This window comes from Nuphar pumila, chromosome 2 (genome assembly GCF_984573655.1).
Source record: "Nuphar pumila chromosome 2, dmNupPumi1.hap1.1, whole genome shotgun sequence".
In the NCBI taxonomy this organism is placed as follows: Eukaryota; Viridiplantae; Streptophyta; class Magnoliopsida; order Nymphaeales; family Nymphaeaceae; genus Nuphar; species Nuphar pumila.
Genome location: NC_143250.1, coordinates 39857435 through 39879598, shown reverse-complemented (window position 1 = coordinate 39879598; position 22164 = coordinate 39857435). Strand labels below are relative to the sequence as shown.

The window sequence follows — 22164 nt, the reverse complement described above, 5'->3', positions numbered from 1 at the left end:
AAAATCAATGCTTTACAATTTTAAAAAATATTCAATGCTTAAAAATTATTTTTTTCTAAAAATAAACATTATCCAAATGTGATTTCCTAGTCAATCGATCATACAAAAACTCCATAGACACAAAAAGCGGCAGACACCTACTTTTCTCTCTCTCTCTCTCTCTCTCTCTATATATATATATATATATAATAAATACTCATTTTTAAAGTAATTAAAAATAATTTATTTTATTTTTATTTATATTAATAAATACTCAAATAACAACTATTCATCGGTTAAATTCTTAGTTATCCACCGTCTTTTAACGTATGGATTCACCATTGGTTACAGAGCATAAGAAATGATTACTTAATATAATTTAACTATTAGTCAAGCAGCCTGTGGTGGAGAGTTCAGCTCCTGAGTCACAAGAGAGAGAGAAAGGGAGGCGTGCGCCGTCGAACGGCATTACAACTTACGTCTGCGGAGACACCTCGCTGCTCCTCCTTCCTGGTCTGCCATGGACCGCCGTTCCCTCTCACCAACAACGCTCCCCAGTGTACTCTTCAAGCGGGGCAGGTGAAATCCATTAACCCCTCCTCCCCGTTTCCAGCTCTTTCCCTCCCCTCCATTTTTTCTTTTTCCCTTCTTTCCCACCATACCCACCAATCCTTTCCTCTTCTTTTTTTGGGGTTTTCTGATTTGGGTGAGAACCTCTCTCACGGTTTTCCTTCCCTTTTGGTTCGTTCCAGATGATACCTACAATTTCTTTTGTGAGGAAAATTGATCCACTGTGGCGAAAATGACGTGCTTTGGATTCTTGAAGGAGATCCCCGAAGTGTTGAAGTCGAATCTCTCGAATTTGAAGTGGGGTGGGAAGCATTCGACAGTGGTGTCGACGAATTCTAAGAGCTCGAAGGCGGAAACGAAGAGCTCGTCCAATGAAGGGCAGAAGACAGGGGGATCAGATAAAACGGGGTCTTCGGAGGAGAAGACGGGGGGGTCGGAAACCTCGTCGTTGCAGCGGAGCGTCATGGAGCTCTACGAGGAGAGAGCGCGAAATCTGCAGGTGTTCACCATCGCGGAACTGAAGGCGGCGACGAGCAATTTCTCGCCCGAATTGAAGATCGGGGAGGGTGGGTTCGGGTCCGTGTATAGAGGGTACATCAAGCCTGCTGATGGATCGGGCGATCAGATTCTTGTTGCGGTGAAGAGACTCAACAGGAATGGTTTCCAGGTATTGATTGAATTCATGAATTCTGCGAACAGTTTTTAGGATTCTTTTTTGTCTTCGAGTGGAACAAATTCTATTTCTGTGGCATCTAATTATGGGCAAAAATTTGTTGTTCTTGCTGCTGGCTGTTGCTTTCGTGAATTATTGTTGGCAAATTTTGATGGGTTTCTTTGTCAAATATACTAAATCCGGATGGAGTTTGTGTTATTACATGGGTTTGGTTTGTGAGAAATCGATGAAGTTGTCATCTGATCCTTCATGGGTTTAGTCGTATCAGTAGCGTTTTAAAAAGAATTTATTGTTCTTTGAGAGATTCTCTCCACAGTTCAATATTGGCTTAGAATTGAATGGCTTGCATGTCGTAGAATTAGAAATAATTCATATTGATTGAATATTAGAGGAACTTAGTTCAGGCTAAAGTAGTTTTGAATATCATTACTGAAATTAGTCATCAGCTATGATGGCAGTGTTGGCTATTAATAGTTAATCTGCAGTTGGAGCTAAAAGAGAGAGAGTAAACTGAAATGTTTGAGACCTTAGACCTTAGGACTGTGGTGTCCATGTTTGGGAAGTGTTCAGCATGGTGTGGCACTTAAATGGAGGAATCTACTTAATACAGGTTGCCATATTTTCGTATCTATTTTGAGAGCTCATGATTTGAACGTGATATAATTTCTTATGTATTTTGTGTCTTTTTTACACCCTTTTGTACTCCCTTCTTAAAATCAACAAAACCCGGTTCTCCTCTAATGAAGAAAAAGAAATTGTGCCCAGCTTATCTTTCCCAAGAATTTACCCATTCTTGGTGAAGCTTGACCTAAATCTTTTGTATGTTTCTATGTTAGGGTCACAAGGAATGGGTGGCGGAAGTTCACCTTCTTGGTATAGCTGATCATCCAAATGTGGTAAAACTCATGGGATATTGTGCTGTTGATGGGGAAAGAGGGATCCAGCGATTGTTGGTGTATGAATTTATGCCAAACAGAAGCCTTGATGACCACCTGTTTAACAGGATTTTTCCTGTTCTTTCATGGGATAAGAGACTACAATTGGCACTGGGTACAGCTCAAGGGTTGGCCTATCTCCATGAAGAGTTGGAAGTCCAGGTATTCTTGGTCACAAACTATCTTGCATATTTATCATGATTACATTCTTATCTTTTGCCATCACTTTATGTTGAATAGGGATGTTCATCTAATTCATACTGATAACTGATTCTATGAATTTTTGTTCTGGTTTGATATGGATGTTTACTTGCTAAAGTTGAAATTAGCCGACTCTTTTCTCACCAGTGCACTATCTGTGGGGATGTCAACAGTATGGGTTTGGGTTGGATATCTGACTGACCTGAACCCGTTTAGTCGGATTCAGTAAAAAAAATGAATCCGATTAACCAATCGGGTCAGATTCGGTTTTGCTCCATTGGAGTTGGAGTCGGAGTCGGATTCAGGTTCTTTAGAGAATCCGGTTGGATTCTTATACTACTTAAAAAGTACAAAAATGCTAGCGAGAGTTTAACCCCTGATGTGACGAGACAGCGCCCTATGCAATGTAAGGATAACCACCCGCCCGGTTGAATGCTTGTGATAGTTGTGCGGGAAATAAATTTTGATAAACTTGAAACAGAACTGACCCAAATCGCCTCCTTAATCAGATTCTGGTTCGGATTCGGTTTCTATTTAGGCAGTCGGATTCTGTTTGTGTCATGTTTTGTTTGAACCCGAATCTGAATCCGACTCCGATTGGGGCATATCTGATTGGCCGGATTTGGTAACACCTACATCCGACTTGAGTCCAACCTGTTTTCATTCCTAACCATGTGTAACCTGTGTTTGATATTTGCACTGTTTTCACGTAGCCATTGAAAGTGTTATGGTTGAGAAATTTAAGGTTAACAAAGTATGAAAATGTGCTTAATTTGTTCAGGGTTGAGTTGGGACAATTTTTGTGTTATTTTAATAGAATATTTAAGAGATACACAGTTATATACATTATGTTGTATTTCTCTTGGTGGGTTTTTAGGCTTTGGGTTTCGCAAGTTCTCCGTTTTCTAGTTGTTCCTAGTCTTCATGTCTTGGGTGTTGTGTCCCTTTAATAATTTTTCGAAGCAGAGACTGGAGTTCCTTTCTCCCCCTTTTTGCGGGGTTGCTCTAATAATTTTGCAGTTGCATATGTTGGTTAAAATGTTTTAATTTTGTAGATGTTTTAAATATATTAATATGGCATATAAGCATAGCGTCATTTCAAGCTTTTTGTTTGCTTGCTTGGTGTTGTTTCCCGAAATATGCCTTTTTTTTACTAATGTTCTACGCACTGGTGCCTTATCCCCTGCTTTCTTTTCCTCACAAGAAAAACAAAAGAGACATGACATATAATCCTGTTTTTTTCCATGTAAATCTCAATAACTACTTTCTCCAGGCATGCTTTTGCTTCCTAACCTCTTTCTTTGTGGCAGTATTTCTGAATTTTTGCAGTTATTCACTGAAGCGCTTTGCTAGGTGAAGCTAACACAAACTAAATTGTTAGTTTCCCATGTAAGGGGTTCGTGGTTATGGTATTATCAACGAAGTTAGTTTTGTGGCATAAGCAAATGTCAAGGTACTCAAAAGTCAAAACTAACACTAAAACTTGGGAAATTTCTGAATCCACACTCATTTCTCTTTTAGCTCCAAGAGTTTTTTTGTGATAATCACTTGGAATAGAACAGATTTTAGAAGTTCAAGTGTGATGGCTGGATTTTTGGAGTCACTCAATCTTGCTTGGAGGGTTGGGTTTAAAATTTTCTGTGGTGATCTCTCACTTGTCTAAGAAGAGAAATAGTGCACGAAAAAGGCATTGTTGTTATGTATGCTAGATCATTAGAATGGTAAGAGTTAATTTTGTAATTTATCACTGACTGGTGAAGCATGGAAGAACAAAGAATGTCCGCAGCATGTGCAGTTATCAGTTGTGCTTGCAAATGACTGGATTAGTATTTAATACTTTTGCAGGTCATATTCAGAGACTTCAAAGCATCAAATGTGTTATTAGATATGGACTTCAGGCCAAAGCTGTCAGACTTTGGTCTTGCTAGAGAGGGGCCAACAGAGGGGCGCACTCATGTAACCACAGCTGTATGTATACCTCGATTGTCTGAGCAATATAGTGTGCTTTCTATTTAGTTCATTAATTATTTAAATGTCTGTTTACGACTAATAGCTAGCACATAATATATGAGTCCTGCAGGTCTATCATTCTTGATTTCAAAATTTTTAAATTTATGATAATTGTCCCTCCAAGTTGGAGATTCAATTCAATTTGTGGACATGGGTTAAGCTAACCTTTTGGAAAGAAGCACCTTGGGAACTCAGATCCCCAGGAGCCTTTCAATATTAATTTTGTTTAGAATAGCTGGATTTGTGTATAAGCTGACAATTGTTAAGGATTGCTTTTGATTAATATTGAGGCTCATTTAAAATTGTCAAGGCATAGGCCAGATCTAAGTGTGTCTCTTTCCAGATAGCTCCACAAGGAACCCATACCAGGTCTAGGTCCAAATTTTAGTGGATATATGAAGAGTGGATCCAGGTTTGGGTAATTTGATCCTGTCTACCAGATCCAAGTGAATGGATTCTGGTTGGGTAGAAATATACATGAACCAGTCCAAGTCTGATATTCTAGAGTAAACCCCCATTATTTGCAAGCAAAAGAGTCAGATACATGAAATTTCTGAAGGGATCTAGGAACGGTTAAAAGTACAAGGTACCTAGTTCTCTCATAAAGTTTTGGAAGCATGGAAGAAGTGTGTGGTTTCACACTTTTGAAGCAAGCTTCCTGGGAAGTGAACTTCTGAGATTTTTAGAAGCTTCCAGTAACTTTGGAAATTAGACAATGTCTGTAGCAATTTTCATTTGCCCTCCTAATGGTTCTTGCTAGTCTGAAAAAGAAAAAGAATGATGCTTATTGTGCTGATGGCGGACCATGTGCTATTGACAGCTGCTGTACATGGATCAACAGCAGCAAAGTAACACCATTATTGCTCTGTCAAAAAGGTGGTGAAATAGAAGGGAACAAAAACGTTATCAATAGGAGAATGCAGAGGTCAAAAAGAAATTCTTTATTTTTCTTTTCTTTTTATCTTGTGCAGTAGTTCTACTCTTGTAATATGTACACTTTTCCATGAGAATCGTGGGTTATGGCAAATTATCTATTTTTATTGAATTATGCACTTCTATTCTTGATATCAGCATAGGTGATAGTGCTTCACCTATATGTATGATAGATCAGCCATAATCTGGGTATTGTATTTCTAATATGTAAAAATGGCATTATATTCATTCCTATCTATGCATTCAGTTTTTGCTGGCATGAAAATTGAAAGGCAGATAAGAATTAGAGTTGAGCTAGATATAGTATAGAGTTCTACTGTTTCTTATGAGTACCGGTAAGGATATTTTAAGGCCTGTTACTGGTTCATTTTCATGCTAGCTAATAATACAGGTAATCATGTCATAAATTTTCATCTTTATTAATCTCCTACAATTTTTGGATGCTGATGTGAGAGACCAACTTTGGAAGTAATCTGAAGTAGTGGACTACCTCATGAGGAAGAGGGGTTGCTCTGATGTGATGCCTAGTCAGCGGGCATAATCTGAATCAAAAGTCTAGATAATGGTTACAGACCATTCATTTCATCTGCAAGGTGCCTTGTCTTGCTATTATGAAGGCATCTACCAGACATCCCTATGAAATATTGGCATCTCTGTTTTTGCTGGATGGTTCCTTCTCAGTTGGAGAAGAGAAAGTTCAACCAATGACTGCATACCACAAGATTTTCATTAGGATCTTTTTACTTTGATGAATGGTTAGAGGTAGGGGTGTCAATGGGTTGGGTTTGGTTCGGAACCAGGCCCAAACCAGAGTTGAGATGATGGTACCGGGTCCGGACCCTGATAGAAATGGCACTCTAGAACCATGCCTTGCAACCACATGAGAAAATAAGAGAGAGAGGAAGAGATATGTGAGCAAGGTTCGTGTGTTTATCAGTGTACAATAATACCCCTGCACATAAGGGGTAATAACAATATACACTAAGCTACAGAAATAACTGAAGTACCCTTACACGATATTACATAATCTTAACATGCCCCCTCAAACTGAATATGGGTCACTCGTGATAGCCATGGAAAGTTTTCTCTTAAGGAACTAATGCCGAGCACATGTCAATGGTTTGGTAAATAAGTCAGCTACTTGTTCATCACCTTTGATAAAAAGGGGCTGAATCTCCTTGCTTTCAACATTTTCCCGTATGAAATATTGGACAATGGCACTCCTGTTGTCACAAAACAATAGGGATCTAGTGACAGGTTGTCGGAGGGAGAAGAGAAGATGGCTTATTCATAGGACTTCTGCAATGACAGCTGCCATCGCCCTGTATTCCGCTTTTGTACTAGACAGTGCCACAGTTTGTTCCTTGCGACTGGCTCATGAGATAAGATGACTGCCACTAAATACTCCATACCCTCTCACAGACCTGGTCACAAGATCTGTATTACAAGAGAAAGATTTGTGCTTTTGTTGGGATGTCTTCTATACACCAGTCCATCCGTAACAATCCCTTTAATATACCTCAGTATTCTTTTGGCCGCCTCCATGTGACTTTTCCTGGGCTCATGCATAAATTGAGAGACCTGATTTACAGCAAAGACCATGTCTAGACCAGTGAAGGTCAGGTACTGTAGTGCCCCAACTAAGCTACAAAAAAATGTGTTGCATCAATAATCTCATCACTTGGCTTTGATACTATGATAGGGTGTCAATGGGTTGGGTTTACCCGGACCTGACCCAAACCAAACCCTATACTGTTCTGGTATAGTGATAAATAATAAGACCTGATTAAGACCCGGGTCCGATTAATACATGGACCTGGGTATAGTTTGTAAATTTTTATACCAGACCTGACCTGACCCGAGTTCCGATTAAGACCTGCAATTTTTCAATGTAAAAATGATAAAAAATATGGTTTTACCGGGTCTGGTCCGGGTCTGGTTCATGTTGTTATTATCGGGTTCAGGTATGGTTTTTCTTATAGTGAACTCGATTAGACTCTGGTCCAGACCCAATATCATGTCTGAAAACAGGTCCAAGTCTAGTACCACCTAGGTCTGAACCAAACCCGTCCCGTTGACACCCCTACTTGTAAACACACAAGAATATAAGAGAGAGAGAAAAGAGCGAGATATGTGAGCAAGGTCCACGCCCATATGTATATATATCGTTAGTGTACAATAATACCCCTGCACATAAGGGGTAATAACAATATACACTAAGGTACAAAAATGATTGAAGTACCCTTACACGATATTACATAATCTTAACATACCCAGGTCTAATTGGACCCACCATAAGAGAAACCATACCCGGATCCTATGTCACATAGGTGCGGGTGCGGGTACGGGTGCGGATGCGGCACTTTAAAAAAACTTGTGTGCGGGGGGTGCGGGGAGGATATATATAATTTTTAACAGTTTTAAGTTAACACTATGTGTATTTATGTGCATTTATGTATTTATATATATAATTTAGATAAAAATGGACTTGATTAGGGTTAACTGAATCTACTTTTGGATAGAAATGGACCTCAGTGTGGTTGAATTCACCTAACACAAAGGAAGCTGTGTCCAAGTGTCGCACCCAGCGGGTGCGACGCGGGTGCGGTGCCATGTTAGAAGAGTCTGTGTGACATAGCCCGGATCCTATAAGGATTACATGAACCAGACCCAGACCATACCTGGTAAAATAATATTTTTATCATTTTTACATTGAAAAATTGCGGATCTTAATTGGAACTCGGGTCGGGCATGGGTCTGGTATGAAATTTCAAAAACCATACCCGGCTCTATATATTAATCGGACCCTTCAGGTCCGACCCGGATTCTAATTGGGCCTTCCTATTTATCACCAAACCCTATAAGGTTTGGTACGGCTCGGGTCCTAGTCAAACCCGACCCATTGACACCCCTAGTTAGAGGAAGAGGTGGATTTTTAATAAGTATATTCCTGTGGTGTTGCTCCTTGTTTGGAGGTTTAATATGAGGAGATAACTGCCTCATCAATGAGTGTATTTGTTTCTTGGATAGGATTGGAATGAATCTATAAATATTGAAGTTCTGATTAGATCTTATTCTCATTCCACCAGAGGGTTGCAGCGTGTCTCGCTATACGAAGTTGAACTAGACTGCAACAACTCCTTTACCTTCCACTGCAATGACAGAAACTACAGCAATTTGATTTTTTTCCGTGAAAACATCTAATTTTTCTTTCTATTTTTTCCAAAAATCAGAAAATTAAAAGGATTTGGTGATGCATACCAATGTGATGCAGTTAATTCTTTTAAATTTCTTTTCTTTTATGACAAAATTCCCCACCGAAGAGGGTTATCTGCTAGTGGGATCACCAACACCGTAGCCCTTACGGAGCCTACCGGTGAAAGTCACCCTCACATCCGGTGGGAGTCAAACATGGACAAAGGGGTCAGCACCTTCTCCCCCGACCCGCTACCACTCGGGCAACCCAGACGGTTGTCCTTTAAAATTTTTTTAAAGGGACATTTTCAGTTGAGTGAATACTACATTCTTTGATGCATCCATCACTTCATAAATCTGATGTCAAAATGCTGGAGAAATTTTAAAATAGTTGGAAGCACAATGAGACAAAGGGAGCCAACAATTACTATGTATCTCTGATACCTCCAAAGGGACAAGAGCTTCTGCCATATATTTTGTAATGAATATCAAAAAGTGCATCAATTTTTTGTTGATTGATCATATTTATGATTATGGGAACCTTGAAAGTTTCAATATTTCCATGCAGTTTTTGAAAAGAAACAACAAATGTACTACAACAATGCTCCCCAAAGGCTACAAATGTGCATACACAAATATAAATGCCACTTATGGGCCAAATACACCAAAGCCACAAAGGGCCAAGAACATAAACCTCTAAAAAGAGAGGAAGAACACCAATATAAAAAATAAATATTATTTTCAAAATGCTTAAGGAGGCATTAAACCACAAGACGGGAGGCCCTCTTTATATACAACTCTCATAGGGGAGCTCCCAAGAGTCGTTGGGAGCTATCCCAACGACTCTATGGTCATGATGACCATAGTGCCCTCACACTTTACATAAAAGACATAAAAAATAAATCCTATAAAAAGACTCAATTGTCCTTAGTGTACATCCCCCATTACATTTGTGAAATGACCAAAATACCCTGGTCGTATACCTAAATTACATGACACAAAATATAATTATATATTTATATATATGCATAATTATATTTAATACATTTTAACACCCTCCTCAAACTTACGATGTGATAACTGAAAGTTTGTCAAGAAGAAAGTAAAATCTAGGTGATGGAAGCGCTTTGGTGAAGAAGTCTGCTAGCTGATACTTAAAAGTAACATATGATAGGGTAATGATCTTTTTCAGAATTTTTTACGCATATAGTGGCAATCTATTTTTATATGTTTAGTTCTTTCATGCAATGTATGGTTGATGACTATGTATATTGCACTTTTATTATCACAACACAGTCTCGAGGATGTCGGAAGATGAACGATCATGTCTTTAAGTAATCTTCGCAACCAAACGATCTCTGATGTTGTAGTAGCCATTGCACGACACTCAACTTCAATTGATGATAATGATACTTTCTGTTGTTTTTTGTACTTCCACGACACCAGAAAATCACCTAAAAACACACAAAAGTCAATAGTTGAGCGTCAATCATTTGGATCTCCTCAGCAATCTGAGTTATAATAAGCAATCATTTCAAGAGAGGAAGAAGAAGATAACAAAAGACCTCTAAAAGTAGATGTTTGTAAATATCTAACAATTATCAGCATAGCACTCGTGTGAACTATGGTGGAAGAATGTTGGAATTGGCTAGCAGTATAAACTGCATGCTCAATATCAAGCATAGTAATGAGTAGACAAGTCAAGGCACCAATCATTTGGCGATACAGAATAGGATCATCCAAAGGTGTCCCATTATCAATTTTCATCTTAGCATTAATAACTTCAAGGGTATCCACTTTTTTTCATCAGTAATGCATGACTTGTCAATAATATCATAACAAACTTGGTTTGAGAAAGTAAATATCTCCTACGCTATGTCACATGAGTGCGGGTACAGGTGCGACACAATTTCAAAAATTTTGGACACGGGGACTCAGCTATATATATATTTTAAGTTTTATCAGTTATCAGTTAAAAAAAATGTTTTAATAAGCCATTTGCAGTTTCACAGTCTAAATTAGTTCATACTTACACATGCATGGCTTAATCTTTGAGACAAGCATATAACTACTGGCAGGATTTCGACATTGAAAATATCAGTGCAGGAAGGAGGGCTGTATCGACTCCCCACCTGAGCCAACATATACCGAACATCCGAAAGTCCACATAGCGGCAAGGGAACCAACAACGACAGAACGCTACAGTGTGGCCTGCCAAACCGCATGTCCAAGCCCTCTGGCAAGATGCATAAGGAACCTTGCAGTTGAGCCATTAGCACCGAGTAGGGACACGATTCCGCTGCGACAAAGGGAAAGCAAACATAGAGACCCAAAAAAGCACAAGTTGTGTGCACACAGACCCCAACGTTCTAAGAGGGAAGACAGAGAGTAGAGGAGAGGAGGAGAGCAGAGGGAGTCGGGGGCATACCTGGAGCGGTCGGTGACGAAACGGTCTGCGGCGATGAAGCGGTCAGCGGCAGCGTCGGCGGAGAGTAGAGGGAGTCGGAGAGGAGACAAAGGGAGCAGGGGGGATCAACCCCTCCCTTGCTGACCCAACAAGAGAGTGAGAGGGAGCAGGGGGGCTCGACCACTCCCCTGCTGACCCAACAAGAGAGCGAGAGGGAGCAGGGGGGGCTCGACCACTCCCCTGCCGACCCAACAAGAGAGCAAGAGAGAGCGAGAGGGTACTTGCGACGAGGGAGAGGAGGAGGTGGCATCAGGCTCCCCTACGCGACGTCGAGAGGAGAGGAGGCGAGCGAGAGAGCGGAGCTGTGCAGGAGAGGAGAGGAAAGGAGAGGATTAGGGCAAATTTTTTTTGCCCTAATCCTCTTTCACAGCCCCTTTTGATCGGGCAACAAATTTTTTTTTACGTTCGAAAATTGGATGAAAATGACCCTAGGTGCATTGACCGCACCCAGGGTCGTGTTGACAGCACTGGGTGCTGCACGCGCATGTGCACCCACGTCGCGTCGATGCGGGTGCGACACCTGCTTTGCCGAGTCCCTGTGACTTAGGTAACAACACAAACTTACCAAAATATAAGACATAAATAAGCTTGTGAGTGTGATAACAACAAAACTTATCATAAATCTACCTCATCGTCTGAATTAGAAGGAAGAACAGGATCGAGGTAGTCCATATTGAGAGTATGCAAATCATGTTCTTCCTCCAAGTCGAAATTTTCTAGATTTACATCTCAATACCTAGATGGTCCATAATTGTATCTAAATATGACTAACTTAGTATCTAACTTCAAACTTTGAATACAAATATTTGAATACAAAAGAAAAAAAAGTACCTATACTCATCTTTGGTGCGGTGATAAATTAATCGTAGATTGGAGTGAACATAAACCAAATCATCTGCTCTTTTACTAGTGAGTTTGTTTCTTTTAATGTTGTGAATTTGAGCATATGCACTCTAATTTCTTTCACAACACGATGATGTAGCAGGTTGGGATAACTTCATTGCAAGACATTGCAGATTTGGTGTCTCTGATCCATATGTTGCCTACCAATTAAGGGGATCTTCCTCGTCTCTTGCCACGAGTGATGCTAAAGAATCAAATCTCTCAGTAGAGAACTTTCCAAATTCACTAATTGCAACCTTAAACATGTGAGGATTATTAAAAAATCTTCCCAAACATATCATTCTGTTCCTTGATATCTCAGGATCTTCATTTGGAGAAACACGACCAACACCTGCTGTCAACCATTTTTTTGCATAATATTTTGGATTGAGGGAGTGTGCCATGCAATGCAAAGGTGTATTGCTTTTATCCCATCTTTTCACTAAAACTACATGATTGTAAAATTCTGAATCAAGTGCAACATCTTTCTTCTCATGTTTAAAAATGATATTTTGAATTTTTTCAATCATATTGTCTCACATTTCATAAATTTTATGAAGCATTGTTACATCTCTGTCAACTTCTCTCAATATTTCTCAAATAGGCTCTGTAAATTCAACAAAAATATGTAATTTTATCCCACCAAAAATCATCACAAATGCATTTTTTGATAGCTTGAGCCTTAGCATCATCTTCAGTACGATAAAAATCTCAATCTTTATCAGCCACTATCATCATCAATGCATTCTTGAGTTGCTTATTCTTTTCATCATAACAATGAGAGAAGCAAAACGAGTTTCAGCAACTTTCAGTAACTTGAGATCAGAATGCCTATTAAATATAAAAAGGGCATGATGATGGTTTACAACAAAATTTTTAATATTTAGAACATCATGCTCCATTTCCTCAATCCATAAACACATTTCACTTGCATGTGCATCATCTTTTGATGGATTGCATATACTATTAAGTGTCAAATTTAAAATGTGTGTTGCACAAAGAGTCCAAAAAATATGTGAATACGTATCTTCACTTGCCAAATTCATTCCTGCACGACTACAAACTAGAGTGTTGTGAGTAATGATTTGCACCACACTTTCTTTACCCACTTCTTTTATCACTTCAACAAATAATATTTTTAAATATTCAACATCTTTATACTCTCCAGATGCGTCAGTAGTCTTAAAAAAGATTGACCCATTAAGTGAGTAAGTAATGAAGTTTATCAGTGGTCGCCTTTGTATATCAGTCCACCCATCAGAAACAGTAGACACTCCATGTCGTTTCCATGCAAATTTTTGGGTCTCTAGCAAGTCTTCAATTCTATTTTTTTCCTCTGCATGAACGACTATTCTTAGTTTTTCTGAACTAGGAGGCACATAACCACTCAAATTACAATTAACCAAAGATGTAATCATATCTTTCCAGTAAGGACTTCTAGCTACATTAAAATGAATTGAGCTTGAGTAAAAGAATCGACCAATCTTTTTATCAATTTCTGCTCTTGCCATGTTTTTGAATGATCCTTGTATTGTTTTATTGCCTTTCATCTTTTTTTTCTTTAAAAACTCTTTTTGTTTATCACTAACAATAGCAAAAGGCAGATTAATCGAATTACTTCTTATCTCTATAATTTTCTTCTTTTCAGCTTTCTCTTGTTCTTTCTTTAATTGCTTTAACAAGTCTTTGTCAACCCCAAAATATGGCCTAATTCTTTGACCACGAATATGCAAAAGATGTTCTTTCACACGTGTATAAGAACCTGTGAAAACAGTCGTACATAGATTACAATGAAACTGCACATTCCCACCATTACTAGCTTTTATTTCTTTTGTCACAAGCCTCCAAAGTAGTTGAGAAACTTCTAATTCAGAGTTAGAACTGGAACCAACTGTATTGATACTGCCACTAGAACTCGCCATTATATCTGAAAAGTGAAAACTAAAAAGAAAATATGTAAATAAAGTTAATAAACACTTAAAAAATAGTAACAAGGGCTCCACCCTTTTAATTGTGTGCTTGAAAGAAAATAACAATGGCAGGGGGCTCCGCCCCCCTGTTGAAAAACTGCGATTGAGGCAGGGGGCAGCCCCTTACCGGAAAAACAAATTGAGGCAGGGGGGGAGAGCCCTCTATCAGAAAACAGACCCAAGGCGGGCTTCACCCCCTGTCGAAAACCTACGACTGAGGTAGGGGGTGGAGCCCCTTGTCGGAAAACAGATCTGAGGCAGTGGAGCCCCCTGCCGAAAAATAAACTAAGGCAGGGGTCTCCGCCCCCTGCCGAAAAATACGAATGAGGCAGGGGACAAAATAAACTGAGGTAGGGGGCGGAGCCCCCTATTGGAAAACAGATCCGACGCAGGGGCAGCACCCTGCCGAAAAACAGATCTGAGGCAAGGGAGCCCCCTGCTGAAAAATAAACTGAGGTAGGGGGCGGATCCCCCTACCGGAAAACAAATCCGACGCAGGGGCATCCCTTTGTCTGAAAACAAATCTGAGGCAGGGACGAGGCAGGGGGCTCCGCCCCTTGCCGGACGGAGAGGAAGAAGAACAGAAGAGGGAGGGCATACTTGAGAGGACCGGTGGCTGGCGTTGCTTGCGGCTACGGTCGTTGAGGTCTGGGTCGTTGGCGAAACTAAAGGGGACGAGGAGCGAGGGATGGCTGGGGGAGAGGGAAAGATCGGCGGGGAGGGGTATGTCGTAAGCCCCTCCCCCTACGTAGCCTCTTTAGGGTTCGACTCCGACCCCGATAAACATTTTGGATCCGGGTTGGGTCTGGATCCGGACCCGACCCGAGTTCAAAATAAATTTTAAATATGGACAACAATAGGCTCAGTCAAAGTTGATCGAGTCTATAAAGTGGACGGACTCGTCCTCGATGCGTTGACCGAGTTTGACACTTGTTGATCAAGTCTGCCCTGTGTCTGAAGCCACACCCATGTCGGGGCGTGTCGACACGGGTGCGTCGATCTCCTAGCCGAGTCCGTGTGACATAGCCCCTGAGAGAATAAACAACCTCAATTCCTAAAAAAAAATTAAGAAATCCAAGATCAGTCAATTCAAAATATTTTTTAAGAATATATTTAATATGCTTTACTCCCTGTTTGTCTTCACCTGTGATGATCATGACATCAACATAAAGAAGAAAAATTACAATTCCTACGTCAGATTTCTTAGTAAACATAGTAGTATCAGTATAACAAAATTTAAAATCAAGCTTTAGCATAATAGAACTAAAACGGTCATACCAGGCTTTTGATGTCTCTTTTAAACCATAAAGAACTTTTTTTAATCTAAGCACCTTACCAGAAGGAACTTCATATCTAGGAGGTGAATCCATTTAAACTTCTTTTAAATTTTTATTAAAAAATTTATTTTTTATATCTATTTGGTAGATAGGCCAACATTTAACAACAACAACAGTAAGAGTCCTAACTAAAGTTATCCTAGCTACTGATGCAAATGTCTCATCATAGTTTATCCCATATTCTTGTTCCTACCTTTTGGCAACGAACCTGACTTTATTCCTTTCTAGGGTCCGATCACTCTTAGTTTTAACTTTATAAATTCATCTACAACTTATAGTTTTCTTACCTTTAGGCAAGTCAGATATTTTTTAAGTTGTAGATTGTTCGAGTGTTCCTAATTCTTCATTCATAGCTTTTATCCATTCGAGATATTCTTTTGTTTGTTTATATGTGACAAGTTCAAAATAAGATAAAATTTTAGCTAAACAAGCTCTATATTGTAGTGAAAAGGATTCATATAAGACAAACCTATCAGGAGATCTAGAAGTCCTATATGATATTCTTACTTGTCTTAACTATTGAGTTTTTAAGGTAGAGTATCTTCCTAGTGCATTATTTTCACGTCTTCTATATTGAAATATGTTAGGTCTTTCATCTTCAATATTTTCACCATCCTGATTTAATTGAAGCTTTTTATTACTAACATCCTCAAAAGAAACAACACTACTTTGAGGTAATAATTCAAGTAAAAACGAATATTCAAAATTCTTCTTAATCACATTTTAAAAGAAGCTTTCATTTTTTAGAAAATAAACATTCATTGATATATATAGTTTTTTTTTTCGAAATCAAAGTATTTGAACCATTTTTTAGTTTTCCCATATCCAAAGAAAGCACAAGGTATAGCTTTAGGAGAAAGTTTATCATTTTTGTTGGTGAGAACAAAACACTTACATAAAAAAGGTTTAAAAACTTTTTCATAAAGTAAAATGTTTTGAAGCTTAGATGATGGAAGTTTGTTAATAAGATATACAACCATCAAACAGGCTTCAACCCAAAATTGTTTTGGAACATTTTTTGAAATTAAAAGAGTTCTAGTAGTCTCGATTATGTGCCTATATGTTCTCTCTGCTAATCTGTTTTGTTGAGGTGCATAGGCACATTATCTTTGGTGAATAATCTTATCATTTTCAAATTAGGTTTTGAACTCATTGGACATAAACTCTCCCCCAGAGTCGGATTGAAAGGTAGAAATTTCAGTCTTAAATTGATTTTTGATAAAATTATAAAAAATTTTAAAGTTTTCAAAAACCTCGTACTTGTGCCTAAGAAAGTATATCTATTAAAATCTTGTATAATCATCATCAAATATCACATAATAAGAGAAACCACCTTTAAATAAGATAGGGGAAGGTCTCTGTACGTTCGAGTGCACTAATTCAAACAATTTAAAAGAGAAAACTGTCTTTTTTGTAAAGAAAAGAGCTTTCATTTTTTAAAAAACACAATCCTTGTAATGAAAATTTTCATTACAAAATTTGTTCAAATGGGATACATAAGATAATTTTGATAAGCTAAGATGTCCTAGTCTTTGATGCCACAAAGCTAATTTCACATTTTGAACATTATAACAAAAATTGTTTTTTGGAAGAAAAAGATGATCCATGTATTAAAGGTTTCCTTCTCTATATCCTTCCCTAATATGCTTTCTGGACTGGAGAACCTGTACAAAACACTTTTTATATGAGGAGACATTACAACCATGGTTAGTGATTTGTAAAATGGAAAGGAGGTTTAAATTTAGTTTTAAGACAAATCTAACTTTTGAAATGAAAAATTTTAAATGACTTAAAAATTTCAATGCTTTTTATGTTAAAACATGACCTCGTGGCGGTAAAAACATTAATTTACATAGAATTAGTGCAACACTCGAAAAACGAAGTATAATGTGGAGTCATATAAAATGAAACTCTGAAATCCAAAAGCTAAAAGGCCTTATCAGGAGGCGAAGATGTAGAAATTGCGGCTCTAGAAAGAGAGGAAGAGGAGTTCTTGATTAGTGGATGAAGGGTTTCCATGATTTGAGAGAACATGGTTCTAATGGATTTTGAATCTTCATTTATCTCACTTCTTTTTTTGTAAGACGCTCACACAGATGCCACATTTTTGTCTTCTCTTCCTTTGAATTTGGGACAATAAGGCTTTAATATGGCTCGGTTCTCCACAGTTATAACATGTTAATTTATTATGTTTCTTGTTGTCATCATATCTAGGCCTCCCATAGTAAAGCTTTGAAAAATATGGTAGTTTGTAAACATTTGTTTTGGCACTTGGTCTTGAGGCGGCCAACACATTATCCTTAATCTCCTTAGAATTGAACATAGATCTTAATCTTGTCTATTCTATACATACTTTAGACAAGATTTTATGTAAAGGAAGAGGTTTTTTCTTATGAATAATATTGACCCGAACTTGTTCAAATTCGGATATAAGGCCTCTAAAGAATTGGAATAATTGTTCCTCATGTTTGTATTTCTTCTATTCTTGAGCATCATTAAGAGTTTCCCATATAGGTTCATGTTTGACTAGTTGATCCCAAATCCTTTTGGGGGTACTATAGTATTCCCTCACGATTTTATCACCTTGCTTGCAATTATGTATTTTATCTTTGAGATCCCACTTGTGAGACATTTTTTTGGGTATATGTTTGTCTAACATATTCTCAAGCCTCATGGGCTCTTTCAAATTCAAGTATGTCTGAGCAAGGCTCCTACTACCCATGAAAAGGGAAAAGACTTTAGCAAGATCTACTTCCGACTCTTTATAGACTTTTATATTCAATCATAGCATTTTCTCTATCAATTCCTTTAAGGCTCTCTTCCTTAGACTTACCATCTTCTCCAACAACACTTTTTGTAAGAATTGGTTGTGGTTCCAATGTGGAACCATCAACAAATTGCCATATATCTTTGCCCATAAGAATTCTCTTAACTACCTCAGCCCACATATTGTAATTTTTCCCATCAAATTTGATGGGAACTAACTGTTACAATTTCTGTACCAGCCATAGTGGAAAAGAAGAGGAAAAAGAATGGAAGGAGTAAGAGAGAGAGAGACATAAGAAGAAGAGGTGGTGCCCTTTGTTGATGTAGATATGTTGTAGGCTTCTTTGCACTTTTTTGAGCTTACAACACCTCCTTTCAACACATTTTCTTTACGAGTCCACACGCCTTTAAGAGCTTCCTTGCTCTAAAACCATGAAATGAAACATCAAATGCACTACAACAATGCCCCAAAAGGCTACAAATGTGCACACATACAAATGCCACTTATGGGCCAAATACACTAAAGTCACAAAGGGCCAAGAACATTAACCTCTCAAAAGAGAACACCACCAATATAAAAAATAAATATTATTTCCAAAATGCTTAAAGAAGCATTAAACCACAAGAGAGGGAAGGCTCTCTTTATATACAACTCTCATAACGGCTATATTTATAGCCGTTGAGAGCCATCCCCAATGACTCTATGGTCATGATAATCATAGTGCCCTCACACTTTACATAAAAAATAAATCCTATAAAAACACTAAACTGTCCCTAGTGGGCAGTCCCTATATTACATTTGTGAAATGATCAAAAGTACCCCTGGTCATATACCTAAATTACATAACACAGAATATATATATATATATATATATATATATATATATATATATATATTTGAGTATATATATATATACATAATTATATTTAATGCATTTTAACAGTTTTTAATTTTGCTTAATTGTGAATCATTAATGTTCCCTTTCCTACATTCAAAATGTAAATTTTTATGTCAGTCAACCACAAATTCATGAGCCAACTTCTGTTGAGCAGGTTGTGGGAACACCTGGCTACGCTGCACCTGAATACGTTCAGACTGGCCACCTTACAGCCAAGAGTGATGTTTGGAGCTTTGGAATTGTGCTGTATGAACTCCTGACAGGTAGAAGAACAGTGGAAAGAAACCGTCCAAGAAATGAGCAGAAGCTTTTGGAGTGGGTGAAAGAGTACCCAGCTGATAGTAGAAAATTCTATATGATAATTGATCCAAGACTTGGAAATCATTATTCTCTTGCTGCTGCACAGAGAATGGCCAAGTTAGCAGACAGTTGTCTAGCAAAGTTTTCAAAAAAACGCCCAGAGATGAGCAAGGTGGTTGAAAGTTTAAAGGAGATTATTGAAATTTCCAAGTGTGGAGACTCTCAGAACATGATGCCTCAGCCTGTTAAATCTGATGCTGTTGAGTCCGATGAGAGGCTGGATAAAGACGGTGCATCCGACTGTAAAGATAGTGCATCTGACAATTCGACAAGGAAGATCTCTCATATGACAAGAGTGAGGAATGAAAATGGGCATGTTTTTGGCCGGCGGAGGTTTGTGATGATGTCACAACAAGACCAACAGCACCAGCATCCACATCAGGAGGAACAGATACAGGAATAGTTGCTTTTTCCTATGGTTCATATTGATTCTTTGGTCAGTCTTGCTATGCAATTGTGGCGGCTACAGAAAAGGAGAAATGTTATCCCCTCAGGCTTGGAGATGATCCTCCTCAGATCTGTGAGTTCACCGTGCAGTGTTGGGTTTGATATATTGTTCAAAATGTAAATGGCTCATGTTTGAAAATTTAGCTTGGAGTTTGAAGTGGTGATTCTTAATTTCTTCAAGATTCTGTACATTATCTAAACCTTTGTAAAAGTAGAATATTCCCATTTTTGTGTTTATATTCCTTTTTTGAGAAGTGAACTTGAATAGTTGGAAGCAGTGTATAAATCTAGCATGCACTTTTTGTATTGAACATTTTCGGAATCACAGAGATTATAGGCCCAAGGTCATCTTGAAGCCCATACCTGCTCATTAGATTGTGTGATTGGTCTGTGTTTCTTGTACATGGTTTTTTTTATCTGAGTTACATATATGGTCTGTCTTCAGCGTCTTGTTTTACAAGTGGGTTCTGAAGATTTCTTGAGGTTCAGTCCCATGATAAATGCATGCCTAGCAGCTGAAGACAGTAGGGGACTCTTGGAATCACCAACTTGTCTTTTATTTCCCCAATGGCATGTAATAGCATTATGATTCGACTATGAGTTGTCAGTGTCAGGTCTAGATCTGGATCTGCTCGGATCTTTTATAAAAAAATCATACCTGAATATGATAAAAATTACACAAATGAAACCAGATCATCACTTGTGTATCTTAATCAGAACTCGAGTTATATCCAGGTTTGGTATGAAATTTCATAAACCATATTCAACCTATCAAATCATCAAAATCTGAAGTTTTTTAATATGGTTTATGAAATTTTATACCAAACCTGGATATAGCTCGAGACCTGACACTGACACCTCATAGTCGGCATAGTGACAAATATCGCGAGATTTATGAAAATCTTGTGATAATATCGCAAGAAATTGCCTGAAAGTTTAAAATGGCAGTTCTTCCCGAGATTTTCAAAATATCATGAGATTTATGAAAAAACATAAATATCGTGATTTAAATGTGATATTTATGTTTTAAACGGCTATTTATCACGAAAAAAATGTGTACTTTTATTTTAAAATATTTTTTATTAATATTTTCTTATAAAAAATAAAATTTATATTTTTTAATTTATTTTTTTATTGCTGAGATTTTGCCAAAAAAATGGAAGATTTGTGAAAAATTTTCAATTTCTTGTGAGTTTTTGAAAAATGAGAAATTGCCGTTTAAAACGTTTGTCACTATGATAGTTGGATTGGTCGGTGACAAATAAGAAGACCCAATTAAGACCCGGGTCCAAATCCAATGTCCGATTAATACATGGACCTGGGTATAGTTTATGAAATTTTATACTAGACCCAGACCCAACCCAAGTTTCGATTAAGACCCGTAATTTTTCAATGTAAAAATGATAAAAAAAAATTATTTTACTGGGTATGGTTTATGTAGTTCTTATTGAATCCGGGTATGGTTTCTCTTATAATAGACCTGATTAGACTCAGGTCCAGACACGTTACCATACCCGAAAATCTGGTCCAAGTCTGGTTCCACCTGGGTCGGAACTGAACCCGATCTGTTGACACCCTTAACATTGGGTAGAATTTTGGAGGATGTATAAGATGTGATCTCTAACAACAATAACGATTGTGGCTCCCACCCTAGATCCCTTCCAACCTGCTGACGCACAGAATTTTAGGCGAAGAAACCATAGGGATTCCTGACTCGAATACCTCAAGCTGAACCCATGGTTTTTGGGTGTTCATTGCCACTGACCATGCAAGAGATGCAAGACATGCATGGTTGACCTCCTTTAAGTGCTCTCAACCCCAAAGCTCCGGTGGGTTTGCACACCTGCCTCCAACTCAACAGGTGTGAGTGTTCGTTTTGGTCGTTACGTTCCTAATGAGCCCACGATGAGTCTGGGTTTGAACCTAGGTCTGAGTTAGACCTTGTAGGTCAAAAACATGGTCAAGTTCAAAACAGGTTTTGTTTGGGTTTGACATGTTTTAGGAAAAAAATAATTTCCCCTAAATGGCTAAACAAAAAATAGTTGATTTTTTAGGTGGGGCTTTTAGACACATGGGAGAAGACTGCTAAAATTGTAGTGTGAAACTAGTTCATGTTTGAGAGAAATAGGCTCGAGATCAGGGGGGGTGCAATGTCGGATTGGGCAAGACTGGGTTTTGGGCTTGGCAGGTTCAAGTAGAAAACTAGTATCTATAGCTTGAGGCTAATTTTTGGAAGGTAGCTTTGGGACACATGGGAGCACCTAGTGTTAAAATTTGAGAGTTTGATGAGGTCGGGTTAAGGAGATCTAACCACAAGAAGTTGGGTCAAATTCTACTGATAGGTTGGGTTTTGGAACCAGTTTGAGTCCAAGGTTGTAAACATCGGTTTGGGTTGAGGCTAAGGATGGTCTGACTTACTAGGACTTAGAGGGGGTCCTTGGGAAGGTCTGCTACAGGTATGACAGAGTCATTTGAATGCAAGATGGTACAATAGAGGTTCGGCCACAACCGAGCTCGAGTCCACCTTCCACTTGGCTTGG

General features: G+C 38.3%; 1 protein-coding gene across 1 annotated transcript; it reads left to right on the top strand.

Annotated features, from left to right (window-relative positions):
* The first annotated feature begins 418 nt into the window (after positions 1-418).
* Positions 419-19967, top strand: LOC149845309 (putative serine/threonine-protein kinase PBL19). The gene is made up of 5 exons (XM_089997562.1): positions 419-558; positions 732-1216; positions 2059-2319; positions 4204-4326; positions 18972-19967. Exons 2-5 carry the CDS (start codon positions 782-784, stop codon positions 19578-19580), a joined length of 1428 nt encoding a protein of 475 aa, XP_089853688.1. The 5' UTR covers positions 419-558; positions 732-781; the 3' UTR covers positions 19581-19967.
* Positions 19968-22164: the final 2197 nt, after the last annotated feature.

Bases quoted from the DNA above. Each gene is read 5' to 3' on its own strand.
- LOC149845309 (XM_089997562.1), top strand. From the start codon at position 782: ATGACGTGCTTTGGATTCTTGAAGGAGATCCCCGAAGTGTTGAAGTCG. The intron at 1,217-2,058 runs GTATTGATTGAA...TTTCTATGTTAG, and splicing joins TCAACAGGAATGGTTTCCAG to GGTCACAAGGAATGGGTGGC. The intron at 2,320-4,203 runs GTATTCTTGGTC...ATACTTTTGCAG, and splicing joins ATGAAGAGTTGGAAGTCCAG to GTCATATTCAGAGACTTCAA.